Source organism: Podarcis filfolensis (assembly GCF_964270895.1).
Source record: "Podarcis filfolensis genome assembly, chromosome: 14".
NCBI lineage: Eukaryota > Metazoa > Chordata > Lepidosauria > Squamata > Lacertidae > Podarcis > Podarcis filfolensis.
Window position 1 is genome coordinate 24,506,590 of NC_139616.1, and position 21,867 is coordinate 24,528,456.

General features: G+C 42.6%; 2 protein-coding genes and 1 long non-coding RNA gene across 6 annotated transcripts in view; 2 read left to right on the forward strand and 1 right to left on the reverse strand.

The window, feature by feature from the left end:
* DENND4A (DENN domain containing 4A) overlaps positions 1 to 21,867 on the reverse strand; it is a 62,459-nt gene that overhangs the window by 4,873 nt on the left and 35,719 nt on the right. For all 4 annotated transcript variants that reach the window (XR_014541589.1, XR_014541590.1, XR_014541591.1 and 1 more), the window contains exons 16-30: positions 20,537 to 20,743; positions 19,691 to 19,819; positions 18,853 to 18,997; positions 17,444 to 17,560; positions 15,513 to 15,662; positions 14,135 to 15,228; positions 13,236 to 13,449; positions 11,788 to 11,882; positions 8,562 to 8,737; positions 8,313 to 8,459; positions 7,429 to 7,633; positions 6,058 to 6,312; positions 5,101 to 5,218; positions 3,943 to 4,105; positions 1,189 to 1,253 (exon numbers count right to left, since the gene is read on the reverse strand). Coding sequence is in view for 1 of the 4 variants with exons in the window: in XM_083586135.1 (XP_083442261.1) it covers positions 1,189 to 1,253; positions 3,943 to 4,105; positions 5,101 to 5,218; positions 6,058 to 6,312; positions 7,429 to 7,633; positions 8,313 to 8,459; positions 8,562 to 8,737; positions 11,788 to 11,882; positions 13,236 to 13,449; positions 14,135 to 15,228; positions 15,513 to 15,662; positions 17,444 to 17,560; positions 18,853 to 18,997; positions 19,691 to 19,819; positions 20,537 to 20,743 (3,280 nt within the window). In the remaining 3 variants the exon portion in view is untranslated. The remainder of the gene's footprint in view (positions 1 to 1,188; positions 1,254 to 3,942; positions 4,106 to 5,100; positions 5,219 to 6,057; positions 6,313 to 7,428; positions 7,634 to 8,312; positions 8,460 to 8,561; positions 8,738 to 11,787; positions 11,883 to 13,235; positions 13,450 to 14,134; positions 15,229 to 15,512; positions 15,663 to 17,443; positions 17,561 to 18,852; positions 18,998 to 19,690; positions 19,820 to 20,536; positions 20,744 to 21,867) is intronic.
* Positions 1,607 to 9,434, forward strand: LOC310749803. The gene is made up of 3 exons (XR_014541802.1): positions 1,607 to 1,627; positions 2,558 to 2,674; positions 9,126 to 9,434. It is a non-coding gene; the product is annotated as an uncharacterized lncRNA (long non-coding RNA).
* Positions 18,496 to 21,867, forward strand: part of LOC310749660 (tigger transposable element-derived protein 1-like) — a 462,962-nt gene continuing 459,590 nt past the window's right edge. Inside the window, exon 1 of the mRNA XM_083586991.1 lies at positions 18,496 to 18,712. The gene's annotated coding sequence lies outside the window, so the exon portion shown is untranslated. The remainder of the gene's footprint in view (positions 18,713 to 21,867) is intronic.

The window sequence follows — 21,867 nt, forward strand, 5'->3', positions numbered from 1 at the left end:
GGGGGAGGTTATACCAGAACAATGGAGCAGGTGCCAGAAATGCTTTAGCTTTGGGATAGCTATGAACTAGGAGTGTTTTCTGCACAGCTCCGATTCATTTCTTGGGGCAGGGGGATTTCCCAGTGGACTCTGCTCAGATAGGGGATTCTGAAAAAGGCACTCTGTCCACAGCTGACTTTAGGCACCAACTCAGGAAGCAAACCTGATATAAATGATTTACTCTTTTTATAACCTTCTTGTCAGATGACCCATTCCTGTATTTCTGTTTCTTTAAGGTTTGATTTTATATGTTAGGTGGTTGTACACCACACAGATATATTTTATATGCTTTTGTGATGTATGAATTATTACTATTGTTAATATTAGTGTCTGGTTCTTTTCTGTAATACTGTGTGTGTGTGTGTGTGTGTGTGTGTGTGTGTGTGTGTGTTTTCAAGAGACTGATGCCATTTTAGACAACAGTTTTGCATTCATGTTTCACAAAAGAGCCTGCCTGAAGCACTTCATCATACAATTCCTTTTTAAAAATGTGTTATATCCAGATTAGCAAGACGAACCAATAACCTCAATTGGGAGCTGATGGGTGACCCCCAAATGGCTTGTGCTTCCAACTTAGTGGTGTTCCAACTTAGTGGCAGCAACAGATAAATAGTAGCTGCTTGCAAATTGGGCTGGTTTGCACATAATGCTAAACCATGGGTGCATGCATTAGAATTAAGCCAGAGCAAAACCTTAAGCTCAGAATAAAAATTTCTGCAGCATTTACTCTGAGTTTTCATTAATCTGAGTTATGAATGAATATGAATAAGAGATTATTGTTTTAAAACAAACCCTGGTTAGTTAAAAAAAAGCTCTCTTCATATTCCATGGTTTGAAAATGGCTTGGTCACGTTTTAGTGACCATCAATAGTCTGAGTCAGAGGAATAAACCCATTCTTATTCCCTTTATAAAATCTTCCCCACTCTTGTTTGTCTGAAGGTGATCTTCACCGCACACAGGCAAATAGCTATTTACGAGTCTGGCTTTACAGAACAGAAGCAACTAGGTTTAAATTATTATACTTCATCTAAACAGGATTGTGAAAGATGCTTTAAAACAAAAAGTATCCTTTTAACTCTTGAAGTAACAGTTTACAATGACTACTTTTATGCGCACTTAGCACAACACAACACAACTTGATGGCTTACCTATATCAATGTTATCCCTTCCAAGCGCAACAAGAGAGAGAAATAGTATTTCTCTATAAAGGCTCCTAAAAAAGATACATTGGAAAGTGTTATTTTAAAAACCACAATCTTGTATGAACCTACTATACTTCATATAATCCGGACATTCTTCTCCAACATATATTAAAAAATAGTGATTTTTGCATTGTTATTATTATTTGTAACTGGGTCATGATGATTGCCCTGCCAGGTCTAGAAAACACACCATGAGGTGAAGGGGAGTTCTCACTGTTAAAAGAGATTGGAAGACTGGATTGCACCTGTGGCGTTTGCCTCCTAGGATGGGTCAAGGAAAGGGTTAAAATGGGTGTGATGTGATTGGCCAGTGAGAATGCAAGGGGGGAGTAAAAGAGTGGGAGGTTTTGAAAAGTCAGTTGAGGTTTGTCAGTTGGGAGTTGAGGTTTGTCAGTTGGGAGTTGAGGCTTGGGTGTTGGTGAAGGAAGAGGGTGGAATAGGCAGTGGGTTGGTCGAGTTATTGTGAGAGAGTGAGAGGAATTGTTAGGGAGTTAAATAGATAGTTGGGAATAATTCAGTTTGAAGTAGTTAGGAACTAAGATTTAAGAAACTGACAAGAGAAAAATAAACCGAAACCATACGCTTATTCCTGCACTTAAAAATAAACTTGATTATTTGTTTATGTTAACAACTGTCTGGACTCCATGTGTCCCCATGAGAAGCGGGGTGGTGGCAGTGAAGAAAGCAACCGCAGTGGTGGCACAGGGTCAATAGACCGTGAAACGTCCAGGGGCCCTGGGTGATCGCCACAGCACCCTACTCTCCTTGCCAACCTGGGCATAGAGGTTAGGTCCAGATGAAAGCTCTACTCCAAAACATATGGGGTGGGGGAGGCACCAAGCTGGAGAAGGCTGTTCTACTTTGTACTAATTACCGTATTTTTCGCCCTATAGGACGCACTGGCCCATAGGACGCACCTAGATTGGGGGGGGGGGAATAAAGGGGAAAAAAATTATTCCCCCCCCAGGCGCAGGGCTGGGGCAGGGGAAGCCCGAGCTTCCCCCGACCCCAGCCCCCAGAACGGGTACCAGAGCGATGGCGAAGCTGCGCGCAGTTTCGGCATCGTTCTGGGAGCTTGCCGGGCTGGGGGGATAGCTTCCTGAAGCCTGGAGAGCGAGAGGGGTCGGTGCGCACCGACCCCTCTCGCTCTCCAGGCTTCAGTGAAAGCCTGCATTCGCCCCATAGGACACACAAACATTTCCCCTTCATTTTTGGAGGGGAAAAGGTGTGTCCTATAGGGCGAAAAATACGGTACCCTTTTTCTTATTTATACCACATAGTGGGACTGCAATTGACACAAGGTTTACATTCCCAGAGACTGCGTGCAAAGGCAGAATCACGCAAAGGCAGAACAAGCCCGGGAACTGTCCCTGCCATCCAAGATTTTGAGAATGGGGCTGCCTGAGATCTCATGGGAGTCTCCCACAGCTTGGTAAGCAGGGTGGAGGGTTTAAAAGCTCTTTCTGTTAAGGATTTTTGTGGCATGGAAATAATTTTTAAGCCCTCTGCCTTAACAGGCTCTGGGAGGCTCTTGAGAAGACTCCCAGAGCCTGATAAACAAGCTTGCTCCTCTATCTATCTATCTATCTATCTATCTATCTATCTATCCATCTATCTACAGGGTGAGTCTTTTAAAAGAGGCCCCGTGGAACATGTGTACTCTGTATCCACGGGGCCTGTTTTAAAGGACTCACCCTGTATCTATGTCAGGTGATCTGCAGAAGCTGCAATCACGTTAAGTACATGCTTTTGCAGTGCCCTTGAGAAAGAGATTTTTTCTCCAAAATTGCCTGGGCTCTACATAAACACTGTTTTGTAATGCCTGACATTGCTTCCCTTTGTTCTGTTTTTGCCTCTGGGGTTGAGCGAAGGGCGCCACTTTGCTATGTTTCCACATTTTTGTGTGAGCCATGGTGGTTTTGCATTGTGACCCACTTAGGAGAGCACAGTGCAGTAGGCATGATCAAAATGCAAAGCTGGTCCAACTTGCTTCCTATTCCAGCTACCTACATCCAAAGAAAGTGGAGCAGAAGCTCTGACACACCTTGTCTCTTTGAAGCAGCCAGGATGTGAGGGGGAGAGTCCCTGTCTGAATAATTTTTATGGCCCTTCCCCCATAACAAATGAGAAGAATGAACCACTCTGACTGCCACCCTCCACTGAGTGAGAAAGCCTTGATGTTTAATAGTGCATTTGTGATCCTCATTGCTGCTTTGCTAAATAGGATACACACAAGCACAGAGCACTGTGGCTGCTTGGACTGAGGGCATAGGTTGAGTCCGGTGAATTGGTCTGGCATCACCTGGAGCTGCAGCATTGTTGAATCTTATCAGATATGGACATGATTTGGGTGGGAGACCACTGGAAAGCCCACAGGACTGGATATGCATTTAAAACATTTTCTTTTAAAAATACTGCAAGCCTTTTTTTGTGGGTGGGTGGGTGATTACGTTCCAGTGAACACTGTGAAATAATAACTGCCACCACCTCTACAAGAAAGAGTGCAGAGTGTTTGTTCTAAAGAAGTATTCAGGTATCAAACACATAGCACAAAATGATGTTACAGCCCATAAGGCATCCTATCAAGAGGCATCCTTCTTCAAGATGCAGAACATCAAAGCGTTGATACTCTCAAGGGGATGAATGACTTCCTCCTCTTACAACATGATACTACAGGCTTCTTTTTAACTGCTCATTTACCTTTGCCTTTTTATCTGTGGCCATTTGTTCAGTCTCTCTAGGATCTGGCTCATTGGCCCATAGACATCATTCATCTTAATACTCTTCACCATGCTTCTTAAGAGCTCCTGGTTAAATGAGCTGTCATCGTTCTGCAGTAAGCGAACCATTGGGTAATTTTGTGCTGGGGAGAAGGAATAAAAAGGAATATTTAAGAAGGAAATGAAAAGCAGGAGTGACGGGGTAGGGGGAATAACAGCTGAAAGGTAAAAACAAGGATACCTTTTAAGTTGGCTCTGCAAAAAAACAACACTTGTCATATAAAGACAGAATCAGGATAAAGGGAGTACAAAAATAAAGCACAAAAAAGCAAGCCATAAAAGGGAAGTTCTGGCCAATAGCATATAAGAGTTGCAACCAAATGGGTATTAAAAGCCAATTCAAAAACAAGCATTGAGACCAATGCAAGGTTTTACTCAGGTGACCCTGCAAGTAGTGGTGGCTGGTGTCCATTGAGACAGGTGGGGAGGAAGGCAGAGAAGCAGGAGACGCAGAACCAATGACAGGTGGAGCCAAGAGATGCTAGTTTAGCCTGCATCTTTTTCCCTGCAGAGTTCCACAATGACAGCACTGAGACTAAGGTGGAGGAGGAAGCTGGCAGCCACAGCCACCTCCTAGACCACAGCCACCTATAAGGCAGGTAGATGGGAAGGCTAGCTGGGTCTGGCAGAGGGTGATGGGACAGTGTCTCCATTTGTCTTAATGGACCAGCCACCTCTGCCTACGAGGCAAATCACCAACACAACTCCAATGGTTCATCTTAAAAAAAAAAAAGGATAGGAATTTAACAATTGAATGGAAAAAAGGCTGGAAAATAAATTTGTGCTAAGGCAGTACACTGTAAGCCAAAAAGTTACTGTATAAAATATACACACATACACACTAAAAAGGGGAATATTTTTTTAAAAAAACAAACAAAATAAAAAAGCAACCTGAACAGTACAGAATGTAACACTCACTCTCAAACACAAGTGTTTGGTTTTGACCTGCAAGACAAACAGATTAGCACAATCAAAATCCCCATTGCTTATCAGCTTAAGTTACTGGTGGTCGTAGTGAAGAATTTGTTCTAAAAACAGCACACAACAGCTTCCAGGCTGCATGCCGGTCATCACTTACTCTGTGCATTCCACAGAATATAGAGAGGCTGCCCTGGATCCTTATGCAATTTCATGTTGTCCCACAGCATCTGAATTAGAACGTACTTGCTGTCCTCTAAGATGCAATTCCTGGGAATCTGAGCAATAACAACACAAAAGACAAGACTGAACATAATAGTAGGAAATTACAGAACAGCTTCAAACTTCCTTGATGCCACACACACAGTGGGAAAGGATAACAATTCTGACTTTCGGCTATCGCATTGTAAGCTTCTTCTCTGCTAGGGCCCCACTGAAGAGTTATGAATACCCTGGCCAGAGGTGAAAGTGGGTGTGGCAAAAGGCAAAAAAGTAAACAGGATTGAGACCCTAGCCTGTGAAGGAAGGTGTAATGTGATTTTTCGCTCTTTGTTCCCTGCAGTGGTATGGATTTGGAATGGCCCCCTGTTCCTGTGCCATTGTCACAAATTGAACTTTTCCCCCCAGTGCAAGGAGCAGACTCTTCGATCCCGATTTGAAACACAGTGGAGGAGGGGTAAAATGAAAAACAAAAAACTATGTACAGTCCCCTGGCACCTACTATTTACATCTCTGCCAGTCCCCTGCACTGGCTACTGGCATCTCAGCTAGTCTGGTCCAGAGACTAGACATGCACTTATTTTCCATTCTTGAAGCATTCTGCAAGGGTGAGCAGAATACTGCTCAGGCTTCAATTTCAGAGATCTAGCCAGCATGCTTTCATTATGAGGATATCAACAGGCTCTCTAGAATCAGAAGCAATCTCAGAACTCGTTCAATACAGGTCTAAAACAGATTGGTAGTTCTCTCTCTCCCCGCCCCAAAACACATGCATGCACAGTCCCAAAATCCCTGGGGTGGGAAGCTGTAGGAGCAGAGAAGAGCTGCAGTCAGAAGGCACAAGGTTTATAATAATTTGTCAAGCCCTTAAAACAAATGTACAGCCATTTTTTCATACCTTTGAATTCTTATTGCAATGCTCAGAGGACAGTATTAATCCTGGTAAGTTACTGGGTAAGTCCAGGCGTCGAAAATACCACACTAGATTCCAGAACACAATGGGATGGTGGTCCACAAAGTCTGGCACTGTTATCACATGATCCCCTTCGTTTTCTAATAAACTTTCAAGCTCCTTCCATACAACAAGAGGACTCAGGTATGGGACAGTTATGGGCTCTGGACTCTGCAAACGCCACTCCAACCCCAAAGGATCCTATTGGATATATAAAGAAATAAAAAGAAACTTTTTTGTATTTATTTCATCTTTTCTCTGAGGAGCTCAAAGTGACATACATGGTCCTCTCCAACTCCACCCTACCCATTTTAGCCTCACAGCAATCCTGTGAGGTAGGTTAGGCTGAGAGACTGTGACTGGCCTAAAGTCACCCAATGAGCTTCATGGATGTGTGGGGATTTGAACCCTGGTCTCCTAGGTTCTAGGCTGACACTCTAACCACTACCCCACATTGGGTCTCATTTTAGCTAAGCTCTATTTTAGAGGTTCTTCTTCAGGAGCTACTAAAGTGGGGAAGAAGAGGCAGCCTTCTCAGTCACAACTCCCTTGAGAACTTATCCTGGCCATCAGTGTGATGTCCTTTAGGTGCTAGGAGAAGACTTTTTCATTTTCCTAGCCTTTTATTCTCCGATGGGCTTTAATTTGGGGAAGGGCCATGGCTCAGTGTTAAGAGCAACTGCTTTACGTGCAGGAAGTTCCCAGGTTAAATCCCTAGCATCTTCTGGTAGGGCTGGGCAAAAATCCCAATCTGAAACTCTGGAGAGCTAATGCTGGTCAGTGCAGACAATATTGAGCTTCCTATGCTCCTAACATCCGCTGTTGTTTGACTATTGATTTATTATCATTAAAACATAAGAGCCTGGCTGCCAGATCAGACTAAATGCCCTTTTAAGTCCAGTATCATGTTCTCCCAGTAGTCAACCAAAAGTCCCAAAGGGAAGCCCACAAACAGGACCCAAGTGCAACAGTGCTCTTTCCACTTGTGATTCTCAGCAACTGGTATTCAGAGACATACTGCCTCCAAAAGTGGAGGGAGAACATGGTGGCTAGTAGCCATTGGATAGCCTTATCCTCCACGAATTTGTCTAAGCCATTCAAATTGGTGACTATTACTGCCTCTTGTGGGACCAAGCTTCATAGTTTAACTCTGTGTGACACTTCTGGGATTGTATCATTGGTCAATTATTCCCCCTTTGGTAATTTTTAAGCAGGACAATTAGCACCAACATGGTAAAAGCAATTGTGCTTTGCAGAATCTTTGATTGCTCTGAATATCCCAGTTAGGAAGGCAAGAAAGAAGACCTAAGTACTCACAGCTGTCCCCTGCAATGTGGTAGGCAAGCTCCCAGTGGGAACAATGTGACTGTGCTTGTGATGCTCTGTTTCCTCCACCTCCAGAGGACTGAAGGTACTCATGCTTCGAGACAAGGCATGACTGGTGTGCTCAGTCCCAGCAGTATTTTGCCTTCTTGGAGGGATCTGAATGCTTCTGGCACAGGTGCTATCAGGCTCTTTGGATCTGTTACCAACAAAAGAATATTTGTATTTGTATTTTTTAATTTTACCTAAAACCACACATTTAAAAAATCAACATCTACCTCTCCCCCCCCCAACTCTACAATAAAAAGAAAAGGTAAGGTCAAACACTGTCCTGTTATTTGCTGTTCTAACACACTGCACATAGAATCCATCCTTCAATAAAGTTGCTTGCCTGCTGTCTGATAAATATGCCATACTGCTAACCAGTTCTTAGGTGGGCAGAAAATAAGACTTCAGTCTAACCACTAAGCCAGAACACACAGTTTTTCTTATTCATGTATCTGAGCCATTTCATGACAACCTCCTCCCCATTTCCCCTGCATTTTCTAAAATTTATCTAACTGATGGGCATAGATTATTACAGTGCCACTGTTGATTATTAATAAAAATTAGCATAATGATTCATGCTGATTTTACTGTGGCTTTCTAATGGGTATTTTGGGTAGACTGTTGCTTTTCTGATGTTGCTTTATGGTTTTTATTTTTATCGCTAAATCGGGCCAAGGACCATTGAAGTCAGCATCCTCTTACCCACTTTGAGCAGTCAGGATGGAGTGGGCAACCATGACTTGCCTGTGAGCATTTATTAAAGTATTATTAAATGCCCACAGGCATGTTGTTGTTTTTTCTTTGACTGAGTCAAAATGTGATGATTTTACCTATTTGAATGCAAGTCATCCTGAGCAGGTATTAGAGATGCTGAAAATCCTGATGTGGGATCAGAGATGCAAGACTTTGCTGCCTGGTTGAAAAAAGATGATGGAAGCTGCATGTTCTCTGAAGATGGACTGGATTTCAGGAAATATCTATAAAAAGAACAAAAGAAATATGTTGCAATTAGACGATTTTTAAACAACGCACATTTGGAAATACTGCAAGCAAGAATCCAATGGCAAATAATCAGTTACCTTCCAGGACCCCGTAGATCTCTGATTTCGATGTTCAGGGAAGGCAAGAATTGGTTTCCACAGAAAGGGCATGTGGTGTTAAGGTTGGAATCATCTGCTGTCCAGCCGGCCATGATTTCTTCATCATGTACAAGACAGTCACAGGTATGGCATCGTGAACAGCTTGAGATGAGGACCTGCAGAAAGCATTTCATTAAAGCCCTCAGTGCGGCTTTTGCCCCCAGTACAAGAGAAATCCCAAGTCATACCAAACTGCAATAGAAACCCAACTGAATTCATAAAACCTAGAGCTGGGCTGAAAGCGCCTCTCAGCTATGCATCCTATTCTCTGGCTGAAAACTTCAGGGGGGCTGGAGATTCCCATTTCAAATTGACCACCAAAGGAAATCTTAAAATACAGGAGGAAATGCTTGTAAATATTAAACTTGTTTTGGTATTTTAGATTCATTCATTGAAGTTGAAAATAAATAATGTATCATGTATGCAGATGTACACAGGGTTTGAATATGTTGCATTCTGATAGGTTACAGTGAAACATCAAGTAAAATTTTCACTGTTTTTCAGGTTTTGGAGATGAAAACAGTCCAATTCCAGATGTGTTTTTTTGGAAAGCAAATCTGAATTCAGTGTGGCTGATTTCTAAGTTAAGCGTGCACAGAACTGCAGTCTTATAGCTTAACTGGCAGGCTGGCTAACAAAAATGCTTGCTTGTGGACTTGTTTGCAAGGCAACTTCAACCATTTCTTTGTCATCTGACCTTACATTTACAGGCTGGAACTAAAAGGGGCTGAGCAAATAAGTAAATGTGCTCTCAACTCCCAGTCTTCCTGAGCAAAAACTGCCCTCATACCAATTAAACCAATTAAAACGTCAGTTGTCTAATCTACTAATTAAGCTAATTAAAGATTGCAGGCCTAAAAAAACAACAGCCAGCAGTTCAGTTTCAACACATGAATCCACCAAGGCACGAAGATGTTCAATTCAAGGTACTTGGAGATCAGCAACCTAATCCACCATCAGCATATCCTCTTTCTGTTAGTGACCTTGTTTTAAGCCAGGGATGTGGAAGCTTCTGCCTTGCAAGGGCCTTTGGCCCAAGGGCGGGGGGGGGGGGGAAGGAATGAGCAGAGAAGTGAGGGCAAAGACACCTCTTTGCATGCTGTGAGCCAAATTCAGTTTGCCTCTGGGGACTTCAATTGGACAGGCAGGATGTTTTTTTCTCTCTCACGGCTTGTTAATTCAAAGCAAAGAATGTTGGGCTGCATTCTCTTCAGCTGGCTGCATAATGGAACCACAAGTAGCAACACAGCCTGATTCTCTGTTAATTAAAAAACAAAACAAAACCGACCCTGCTTGACCTCTCAGCATACAGAGACTTTTTGGGGAGTCTTTCAGTCTGGGGCTCCTGGGCAGAAACTCCATAAGAGACCCCAAGAAAAAGTTCACAGTGGAGGGGGGGAGATGTTGGAATTCCACACCCCACAAGAGCCACAGGCCCATCTCTACAATGTATGGCTGCTAACTGAGCCTCACACCATTTTACACCATGTTCGGCTGCCCCTGAACACCACCATCATCACCACATTTCCTGTAAAGGATGCTAACAATTCAGCTAGGTACGCAAGACTTGTTTGACAAGGTGAGGTGCTGCGAAGATCTGAACAAGGTGCTGATGGTAGTGTAGGGATTGCTGCTGCTCAGGCAGCCTCTTAGGCAGGTCATATGCCAGGCTCAGGAATATTCTCCAGGAACCACTGTCACGGCAGACAGTGAAGTGTGAAGGTGAAAAGGAGTGTGGAACTTCCCTTCTCTATTGGTTTGGTTCATTCTTGAAAGGAAGAATAACACCAACCATTCACTTGCATGTACCATTTCTCTCTCTCTCTCTCTCTCTCTCTCTCTCTCTCTCTCTCTCTCTCACACACACACACACACACACACACACACACACACCCCATAGGCACATGTAGACCCAGATAGAGTGTTCTGTCTCTACCAGCACAAAGGAAGGAAGTAGGTCAAAGTGAGGGTGGGAGATGAGGAACAGCTGGGCTCTGTGCAAGCGTTGTGTATGTGATGTCACATCAGTCAATAAAACACCCGCTGCTCACTCTCATTCCCTCTCCCTCACCCTTATCAATGCTAAATAACAGATACCAAACCAAGATACAGTGGTACCTCGGGTTACATACGCTTCAGGTTACATATTCTGCTAACCTAGAAATAGTGCTTCAGGGTAAGAACAGAAATCGGGCTCCAGCGGCGCAGTGGCAGCGGGAGGCCCCATTAGCTAAAGTGGTGCTTCAGGTTAAGAACAGTTTCAGGTTAAGAACGGACCTCCGGAACGAATTAAGTACTTAACCTGAGGTACCACTGTATGGAAGGAAAAAGAGGAAGAACCAATTTGTATATAGGGTTTTTAAATCTCCTAAATATTTGCCCGTGGGCCAGATGAAACCAAGCAGCAGGCCAGATCTGGCCTGTGGGCTGTAGGTTCCCCACCTGTTTTAAACCCTTTGAGATTTAATTATCTAGTCCTGACCTTTTATAGAGCGCAATACGGAGTTCTCCAACATTCAGCCGATCCCCTTGAGGACACCCCTCCCTGTCACGAAAATTTAATTAGTTGCCTCAATGGAAGAAAAAGCAGCTAGGAGGATTTTGCTGCACTGCAGTGTCAACAAATTAGCAGCTGAATCACTCTATTTTTAGAGCTGACAAATACATTTTAGATTGATTTGCTGGCTTCTTCTATCAATAGCTTATCAGTGGGTATCAACGATTGCTCATTTGGATAGTAATGAGGCTTTTGAAGGTTCATTTGAAAGAGTAATGAAGGTCCCCTTAGCAGTAACTGGCAGAAAATCTTCCATTAATATTAGAAAGCTACATTTCTGAACTGAAGGGTCACCTAGATTTTAGAAACTGCCCTAAAGTGATGGCCATTCCCCAGGGCAAACTATGAAGTATATGAACCATCCTTTTCATCAGAACTAACACTAACTTAAGCAGGGAAATGTAAAGTAAAGATGAGTGGGGATAGAGCAGAGAGCTCTTTGATGAGGCAGGAGTCTCAGGAAATCAGATGTAGAACAAAAGATCTGGGTCCCACGGTACCTTGTCTGTTTCTAGCCAGAAGGAGGAGACAACCTGTTATCTGGATACCTCCTCCACACCTTTTTGCTAGTGTAGAACACAAGCGGTTTAAAAAGGGGAAATGCTATACCTCCAATGCGTAATTCTGGAACACGCTGGTGCTGCTTGTACTGCAAGATGATACCAGCTCTGATCTGCCAGGCAAAGGAAACTTTGAAAGAGAGCCTAAAAGGCAAATAGATACTTGTTACTGCAGAAGGAAATGTTAGACTGACCCACGATGGTCCTACATTGTCATGGAAAGTACAATTGTTGTAAACAGCTGTCATTTTTTTATGAATAGAGGTATATAAGTACTTTTATAAATAAAAATAAATAATAAAAACAGAAACACTCTCTTAGAACTTGGAATATTACTAACAAAAAGCAGAAGAGAAGAGAATGACAGGAGAGGTAGTCATCCACAGAGAGACAATAAAAGTTATTGCAAATTAGACATGATGTGACATTAGTTGCATGAGTACACTGCTGTTGTTACTGTGCAAGTAATAGCCAGGGGAAATCTTGAGTAGCTTTTTGTGGATAAGTTTAATTTTCTCTCTCCCTACCACTATCTTGTGCTGTTGTTAAATAGAATTAAACTGTTATTATATGTTTTGAATTTTACGAGATTTTATTGATTTTGTTTTTTGCGATGTGTATTTTTAATGGGAAATGCTTTGAGGCCTGCATGACATAAAGCAGTACACAATTCTAAATAACTGTTGTTGACATCTGTCTCTCTCAAGAGACAATGGAGTGCATCTCCAGGGACGAAATCAAACCGCTGCATTAGCAGCACCGAAGTGAGCTCCACATGGCGCAACCCTGGACAGCGTGTACCGAGGTCCTGGACTGCCCAGATGGCAAGACCCCGCTCTCCGCCTCACTGATGTAGTCCAAAGGAAAGCAGAGCAATACGTTTGGCACCAGCTTGGCTGAACTAGTTGCCGGAAGGAGGCGTACAAGGCGCCACCCAACCATCTTAGGGACTCCACTCCGGATCTATGTAGGGTTTACTCCTTAGCGTTTTCTTCTCCAAAAGTTATCCCATAAAGAAGCAGAGGTTTAGGATCAGATTTTTCCTTCTCTTAGAATGGCCGCCTTTCCAGGTTAATGAGCCCCATCTTTCCCTCACTTCCCCCCACAGCATGTGCAGAAACTGCCTTCTTGACCGTTGGACCCACTATTGGTCTCATCCACCCAATCTGCCAGAGCCTGTCTTTGTATGCAGGGGAAGTCCCTAACCCACTGAGGGTATGAGACCCATTGGCTACCCTCACCTGGTTTAGCTGGCCAGTCGAAGCCATTCCTGGGGTGTGGTCGCTGTCACATGCTGCCAGCTTCTAGGAGCTGCAGGTGACAGCTGAGTGCTGGGTAGGAACCAAATTTGGACAAACTACCCCAGAAGGAGCATAACGTGTCCCTCACCAGAGGTACTACCCCTCCCCTAATACCCCATACACCTGTTACTAAATAACTAAAATAAAATAAATAGGGTAAGAAAGGAAATTTGAGAAATTTAAGGAGAACTCTTACCGGACTGAGAAAAACGCTTCGATGTGCCACTATTCGAAGCTGAACTTTCAAGACTTGTCCTACTCAAGCCAATTCCCTTTAACACAGAGGAGGCGTTCTCTTGAGGAGAGGAGTTGCTTTCAAGATCATTGCAGATGTCCTCATCAGTCAGGGAGGCAGTTTCTGAATCAAGGGCCCCAAGGGATGAAATGCTTGCTCGGTCTGAGTTTTGATCCTGAAAACAAGAATAGGAATGTTTTCTGTGCTTAAAGGTCTCATAGAAAGTATCTGGAAGAAACACCACCATCAATACCAACAGAACCAAGCTGGATCTTCTTCTAGAATAACTGCTTTGAACATCCAAGTTGACTTCTATTAACTGGTAGTGAAAATCTGAGTGCCAAGCAACCTGACTCATGTATATAGTTAACAAATGAAGACTGAATATCTCCTGCAATAGTTATCATACAGATGCCACTTTCAATGTCTCATCACATTCCAAAATTTATTGGCTGGTAGAGAGCAAAATTCTTTTCCTTTTTCAGGATGAAAAATTTGATCAACAACAATTTACTTGTCCCTACAGTGCAAGAAGACAGAGAGCCCTATCTATTTATTTTGCAACCATTTTCCTTCTCTGTGTTTGACATAACTATTATTTTCTTTCCTCTTGGAGTCTCCCAGAGGAAAGCCAGGTCTGTCAGTCTCAGCGTGATTTACATACACCTGGCTCTCAAATCACAGGATTTGTATGCATACAAAAATCTTTGCTGAAAACATTTTTATCATCTTCAGTGACAGGGAAAGTTTCTCACACACCTGCACTGCACAAAGGAGCTGTACACCACAGTTTGAGAACTGCTGTACTACAAGAGCTATTTTGGCTCCCCTCGCACCCAGCAATGTTTTAAGATGCTTACCTTTGCTGATGCCGCATACGTAGTAAACCTTGAGTACCACTTGCTGGCCTTCTCAGCAACCCCTTTCCCTGCAGAAAACATGCTGGTCTTTAGAACGTCAAAGGTAGGTGTTAGCAGTGTATCCAAGTTGAACGCAGTTGGAGAGGCAAGAGCTACTGAGCCAGCTGTATCCTGAGATTGTCCCCTGGACAGACTATGAGGAGAAAATACTGGAGAGGACCAAAGTCTGTCCCTTCCCCTTTCTTCATTTTTTATGTGGTAGCTTTTGGATTTGGTAAGGCTCGCCGGTCTGGGTGAGTTTGGAGGAAGGCTAGATCTCCGGCATGGCTGAGCCAACGTTGGACTCTTTTTGTTGGTGTTCTTGTCACTGTAGGCTTTTTGCAAATCTATGCTTGGTGTACGGCTTGTTAAGGGGCTGCTCATATTGTTCATATACATTTCTATTTCTTCAGCTAAATCTCGCCTTGCAGAAGGGGTTGAGGCACTTCTGTCCTCATCGTCATCCTCTTCCTCTTTCTGTTGTTCTGTCTCAGCAGCCAGCAAGGAAAGTGGATCAAATCCCATCTCAACACCAGTTTTCTCAACGAGCTTTACTGGAAAGCTGATGGCTCGCTGAATCCTTTTTGGCCTTTTATGTAACAGCTTCACAGTCTTCACTGAGAAAGGTTCATTATCCAAATCTTCCAAATCAAATATGACAGGAGACTCTGTTTTGTCCACAAAACGGTCCTCATAGGGAGCATCCTCATCACTGGATTCTTTCTCCAAGTTACCTCTCTTACTGGATCCCAAGGAAGACTGTCTGATGTTGAGAGTGTTAGGCCTTTTTCTCTTCTCAAACACTTTGGAAAGAATTTTTGCATCCACTCCTAGTTTTTCAACAATTTGTTCTGGACTTGCCTCCTGGTTAATATGGTTTTTCATGAGTTCTATCAAAGCATCTCCACTCAGATTACGGTTCCTGTTTCTCCAAACTATCCGTTTCTGATCCAATTCAGCTGCATTTAAGTGCCTATTTCTTAAGCTTTCAACTTTAGTAACTCTTGTTTTGTTGATATCCTCAAAACAAGAGAATAACAATCCTGCAGAGCTTTCTGTGAGGGGGGAACACAAACAAATTCAGGGAAGTGGGGTTACTTTAGTCACAAAGCAAAGCAGTGCAGAAATTGCCATAAAACAGACATCTCTAACATGTTTTATGATAGGATGGGGACCCTTATTAATATGGGGACCATATTAATAGGGAATCCTGTTAACAGTCCTGGGGAAAAAAATATCTAGCCCTCTTATGAATGAATGCATGCAATGGGATTGTTGTCTCACAGAAAATAAATGATTCAAAACCATCAATTCGTAAGAATCAACTGCACCAGCTTACCTCTGCCGATCTCTCCTGCCGTATCTGCTACTTTGCCAATTTTATCATTCAGGCGAACAATCCTTGATACAGGCTTAGCTCTATTCGAATTTTGATAATTTAATGAAGGAAGGCAGTCACCACTTCCCTTTCCACTTTCTACTTCAGATACTGTATACACAGACAATAGACATATATCACTTGTTAAGATTTGAGCTTGCTCTTAGTAAATTCTAAAAAAATATGTGCATTAACCATAAGCCATTTGCCCATGTTGTTAGGTATTCAAAAGTCAAACTAGCATGCCATGCAGACTCCCTCACACTTCTTTACTGCTTGCAGGGCAGGCTGGTTTACATATATTACATGTTTCCATATGATACTGTGCATGTGTGCAGATGCTAGCATGGTGCATTATCAACAAGGGAACATGGCAGCTGAAACCTGAGCAGCAGAATCTCTTAGCAGTAAGTACACATGACAAGTGATTGCCCTATAGTGCAGGGAGGAAGGCAGGGGCAGGAGGCGATATTGCTTATGCGCTTATTCCCAGCTTAGACTGGTTCTCCAACTACAGTCATTCCTGGACTGGGATAGCCTCAGTTACCCATACTCTGGTGGCCTCCCACTTGGACTACTGTAATGTGATCTATGTGAGGCTGCCCTTGAAGATAGTCCTGAGGCTGCAGCTAATACAGAATGCAGCTGCTAGGTTAATAAGTGGGGCAACCTAATGGGACTAGGTGTCACAGGTACTTAAGACACAACACTGGCTGTCAATGAGCTATTTGGCCCAATTCAAGGTATTAGTATTAACACCCAAAGTGGCATTGAACTCAAGTAGCAAAACAGTGCCAAGGGGATTTCCCAGTTGGCAGTGAAGTGTGACAGTGCCATCTCAGTGGGGCTTTCCCATCTGTGGAAGGCCCTCCCTAGAGAGGTGCTTCAATCTCCCTTACTATTAACTTTTAGGAGAAATTCTAAAACATTCCTGTTTACCCAGGCATTGGATGGCTGAAAATCCTGGGCTGTGGCAACCCTGAAATTATTAGTCAGAGGAGGTGATAGCTTTTAGGAGTTCTGAACTGTTGTTAGAGGTTGATCTTAACTGGATTTAGAAGTTTTAATTGCATTGCTTTTGCACTGTTATATTTGCTGCCCTGGGCTCCTTTGGAGGAAAGTGCTGGGTATAAATTTTAATACTACTACTACTACTACTACTACTACTACAACTACAACTACTAATAATAATAAGCAGCACCACCACACAATTTAACATTGATTTAGAAATGTGCGCACGCACACACATTCCTGTAAAAATCTAGGTTCTTTGATCCATTATGTAACTGAGTTACAAAGTCTTTACGCTCTTCCCAGAAGCACGCGGAATCTGTACTTTTCACCAGAGGCAAGAATCCAAGTTTTTCATGTCTGTTTTAAGACTCATAATGGATTAAAATCCCCTGTAGGCATAACCATCTTTTCAAACCTCTTAAATTCAAATGTGCATAAATTCACTTTATGAAACCATAGAGGTTGTTATAGTTTTACATCATATGCATTTGCTCCAGTGAGCATTCAGCCAATAATAAAAAGGGCTGAGAGAATAATGGTGAAGAAAGAAAACTCTTTCTTATTGACTCTCTTCCTTGTCTTTGCATTTGCCCAGCAGTGCTTGTGGAAGGTATTCATTAAAATTTTATGTATTGCATTTTAGTGCATTGATAAACCAAGGCACTCAAGGGGGCTAACAATTAAAAATACCGACACCAAAAGGTGGAGCTGCTTCAACAGTTCTCCCAAGCTGCTGGTAGTCTATGACGCAACATGGCACAGAAATACAACAGTAAAGGGATATTCAAAAGAGAGGCAGTGCATAAAAGTTGGAATCAACACAACCCCAAAAGAACAGAATTCAGGCAACATGACAAGTATCAATATTTGATACTTACAAGAACTAGAGTCACTCTCTTTCTTCTCTTCCTTTTGCTCACCATTCCTCTGAGCAGTGGCTTTCCCTTGTTTAGCTGCTGCTTTCGATAGCCTGTATAACAGATCTGAATGTTCCCCTATCATAATAAAAAGGATAAAAAATTAACAATACATTTTTTACTTTAAAAAGAATGCCAAGCAGAAAGGGAATAATGGGATGCTGTTGCGATGAAATACATATAAAGGTGACATTGTTTGTAAAAGTGACCATTTGTTTGACTGAGGAAACTCAGCAGTAGAACAATTCCAGAAATTTGGGGGACTTTTTGGTGACTAAAGCCTGTCCTCAGTTAATAGGGCTGTTCTGCTTTTAGAGACTGCCTGTATTTTTTGCATGACACTGATTATTAGAAAGAAGACCCTTGGTTCCAGTGCCTGTCTGGCTGCAGTTAGGAAGGATGTACAAAGCTGTTTGTGAGAAAAGGGATTTTTACCCCTCTGAATTATGAAATTCAATAAGGCCAGTGCTTGGGGTGGGGGGGCGGACTCAATCACTGAGTAAGACTATCTTACCAGATGAATCTAGACGACAGCCAGTAACTTAATCTCTGCCAAAATGTCAGTCTAGAATTTATGTATTATGGACCACTGTGACTTGTACAGGGAAGAGGCATGGTTCAGTGGTTGAGGATCTACTTTGCACGCTGAAGATCCTGGGTTTGGTCTCCTGCGCCATCTCCAAGCAGAGCTGAGAATATTCCGTGTCTGAAACCATGGAGAGTTGCTACTGGTCTGTGTGATTAGTGCTGACCTCAATGGACCAATGCAGCTTCCTATATGTCTAATATTTTGAGGAGTAAGATAGCAATGCGATAATTCTTTAAATATTCCCCCCCCCCAGTTTTTCCAGAGAGACCCAGGATTCTGACCATTCCTCTTCCATCAGTGTCTCTTCCTCATTGTGTCATGTAGCTCATCATATTTTCAAGAGGTACACGCAGCAGAATGTGCTACATAGCTGAAGCCCTATCATTCATGTTAGTATGGATAAGACATCCCTGGTCTTTGTGTCATCCATTACAGTGGTACCTTGGGTTACAGACGCTTCAGGTTACAGACTCTGCTAACCCAGAAATAGTGCCTTGGGTTAAGAACTTTGCTTCAGGATGAGAACAGAAATCGTGCTCTGGTGGCAGCGGGAGGCCCCATTTGCTAAAGTGGTGTCTCAGGTTAAGAACAGTTTCAGGTTAAGAACAGACCTCCGGAAAGAATTAAGTTCTTAACCCGAGGTACCACTGTACAGCAATTACAACACTGAATAGAATATGCTGCATAAATTAAGACCGATTTTGAAAACTGGGCATTTCTACCTATTGAGAGAAGTTACATTTGCAGAGCTACAAACCAAAAGACGCATAAAAACTCCTACCAGAAAGAACTTTGTGGATGCCATTTGCAGGTTGCTTCCTTAGAACTCTTTTAAACTGAGCTATTCCTAAGACAACGTTTCTTATCTTCGTCCACAGAAAATAGCCACTTCGATTGCTTGACGGCCAAGTACTTTCCAAAACAGCCTGTAATAACAGTAAAGGAGATTATTTAAATCACACAACCTAAGGATCTTGGAGTAGTGCACTTTCAGTTATCCCATTCTATATTAAAGCAATCCAGTGATCAACCTGTTCCAAAAATGTCATGGCTAAATAGGATTCTGAAACCTAGGTTTCCCTGGTCTCATTCTGGGCAAGACCACCTGCACTATACATTTAAATCAGTATTGTGTCACTTTAAACAGTCACAGCTTTCTCCTAAGAATTCTGGAAACCATAGTTTGTTAAGAATGCTGAGAATTATTAGGTGACCTCTATTTCCCTCATGGAGCTACTATTTTCAAAGTTTACTGGGAAGAGACATTTTGATTGTTAAACCACTCTGAGAACTGTGTTAAAAACAGAGAACAGATGGATAAAAATCCTAACCATGTCTGTAGTCATGCATACATATACTCAGCACTTTTTTTTCTAAAAAAATGTTTAGGGGTACTCTCATTGTCCTTCTCATATTGAAATACTGCCCCTCAATGAGGCCAAACTTAGATTCACAAAATGTTTAGAGGTAAGCGTACCCCTGCGTCCCCCCAGAAAAAAAGCACTGCATATACTATAGTTTGCTGAAATCAGACATTGGCCAGTTGATCATTATCTTTACAAAGAATTATTCTTCCAGTACTAAAATGCAAGGCTTTCAAATAATTAACAAATATTTACCTTATTATAATAACCATATGTAATGGCATTGGGGTCAACTCCAGCTTTTTTCATTTCAAAAAGGACTCTCACTGCTAGCACAGGCTGGCCATATTGTCCACATAACTGCATCAACACCCGGTAGCATACCTGGGGGAAAAAACAATATTCTCCTTGTCAGATAAAATAATAATAATAATAATAATAATAATAATAATAATGCATTATTTATATGCCGCCCATCTGACTGGGTTGCCCCAGCGACTCTGGGCAGCTGCTAACAAAAAATAATAAAAGCACAATACAAATTCATTCTCAAGAAACTTGTCAATTTAGGGCCATCATCATATTTCAGAAAGGACATCCATTTATGTCAGGATCCCATCTAACCTAGACACTGGAGAGACCTCTTCAAAGGAAAGGCTTGGGGCCTCATAGAGAACCCTCAAAACCTGGAGGAACTTGCAGCATTGCAGAGGTGGCCAGAAGAGACCCATATTAGGAATTCCTGGGCTCCCACAAGAACCCCTCCAACCCCATTCTGAGCCTTTCCTTCATCCCCAACTCTCCCCCACCATCCCACAGGTCTTGGAAGCAAAGGTGGCACCAGATTCAAGAGAAAGTTCAGAGTTGCTAGAGAAGCACCTGTTTCACTGCCAGACAGCTGTATTATGAGGAATCTACTTGGGAGGCAAGCTGCAAGCAATAACCCAGCAGAGGTCCAGGAAGAGGAAATACTGGCGGTGACTATAAATCATCTTTCTGTCCCTTTCGAACTCATCAAGTCACCAGCTCCAGAACTCCCTAACACAGCTCCTGAATCAAAGCTCCAGTTTCCACACCAGGTACTGGACGTAGGCAATTTACCTCGTCAGGTGGATCAATCTTTTTCGAGTGCATTTTCCGCAGCACATCATAGGCCGTCCTCAAAGCCCTCACTTTGGAATGGCACACCTTGACATAGGCAGGAAGGCAAATAAACCAGAGGCCATAGCAGTGGCGTAGCAAGCACCTAGACCACATCTGAGGGATGGAGGAATACCTCTTGGCTATCTTGTGGGCCGACTTGATTTCCTGCAAAGACACATTGAAAATATTGTGTTTTAGGTATGTTACACTTTTTAAATCCTCTTCACATCCACAGAAGGGAGATAAGCATGAGGCAGATCCTCACTTGAATTATTTCAGTAACAGCTCTGCAACTATCGACTGCTGCACATTCTTCGCTGGAGGCCACTGACTTGTGGAACAAATTCAATTGGTCTGCGAGACTCAGTGGTTGTCTGGCAATACAAACAACTAGCAGCTTTTCACGTGGTCACAGAGAACCTCAGGGCCAAATTAGATGATACACAAGGGATCTGTGATCAGGTCTCCCAGTGTTTTCTTCTAAGCTTAAATTCAGCTGCTAGGGGGAGGTGAGTGCAAATTGGATCAGGACTATAGTGCTAGAGAAGTGGGTTTATATTTATTACTCACTTTTTTCAGAAAAGGGAACTTAAAGCCACTTATAAAAAATATCAAAAACAAGCATAAAAATAAGAAAACCAACATTAATTTATTTAAAAGAGCAAATCCAACTCGGCCCCGCTTGACTAAATGATAAGCAGAAAATTTAGATCCAAAAGCGTAGGAGAACAAGAAAATTTTGGCCTGGCACCTAAAAACAGACAATGATGGTGCCAAGTGTGCCTACCGGGGGAGAGCATTCCAAAAAGTGGAGCCACCACTGATATGCCAATCAAATCATCAGTCTGTGGTGGCTAATATTTTTCTCTAAAAAAATTATGTCAAATAATCGAGCCACGGATCTTCTGTGTTTCATCAAGCCTGGCCCTCAACTCTGGTCTGGTTCTTCTACATCTTAGTCTTCAGACTGAAGACAAGCTATTATTGGCCTATGCTGGCTCAATCGCTCACCAAATTTGTGGGTTTCCTGGAAGGTGTTCAGTACTATGTTTTACTTTGGCTTCTGCAGCCTGCTTATCTCCTGATGTGCAGGATTTGGTGGCCTAATTCAGCAAAGGCTATGCCTGGCTGGTGAGCTCTGACACCCTCATTAATTCCACTGTTGCTTCATTTCTAAAATCAGAAAACTGGTGTTTCTAGTTCATAACTGAGGAGACACAAGGATGACTAATACACTTAATTTGTTTGAAATGCAAACTATTATCTAGTGAAATCATTTGAGGGTGACA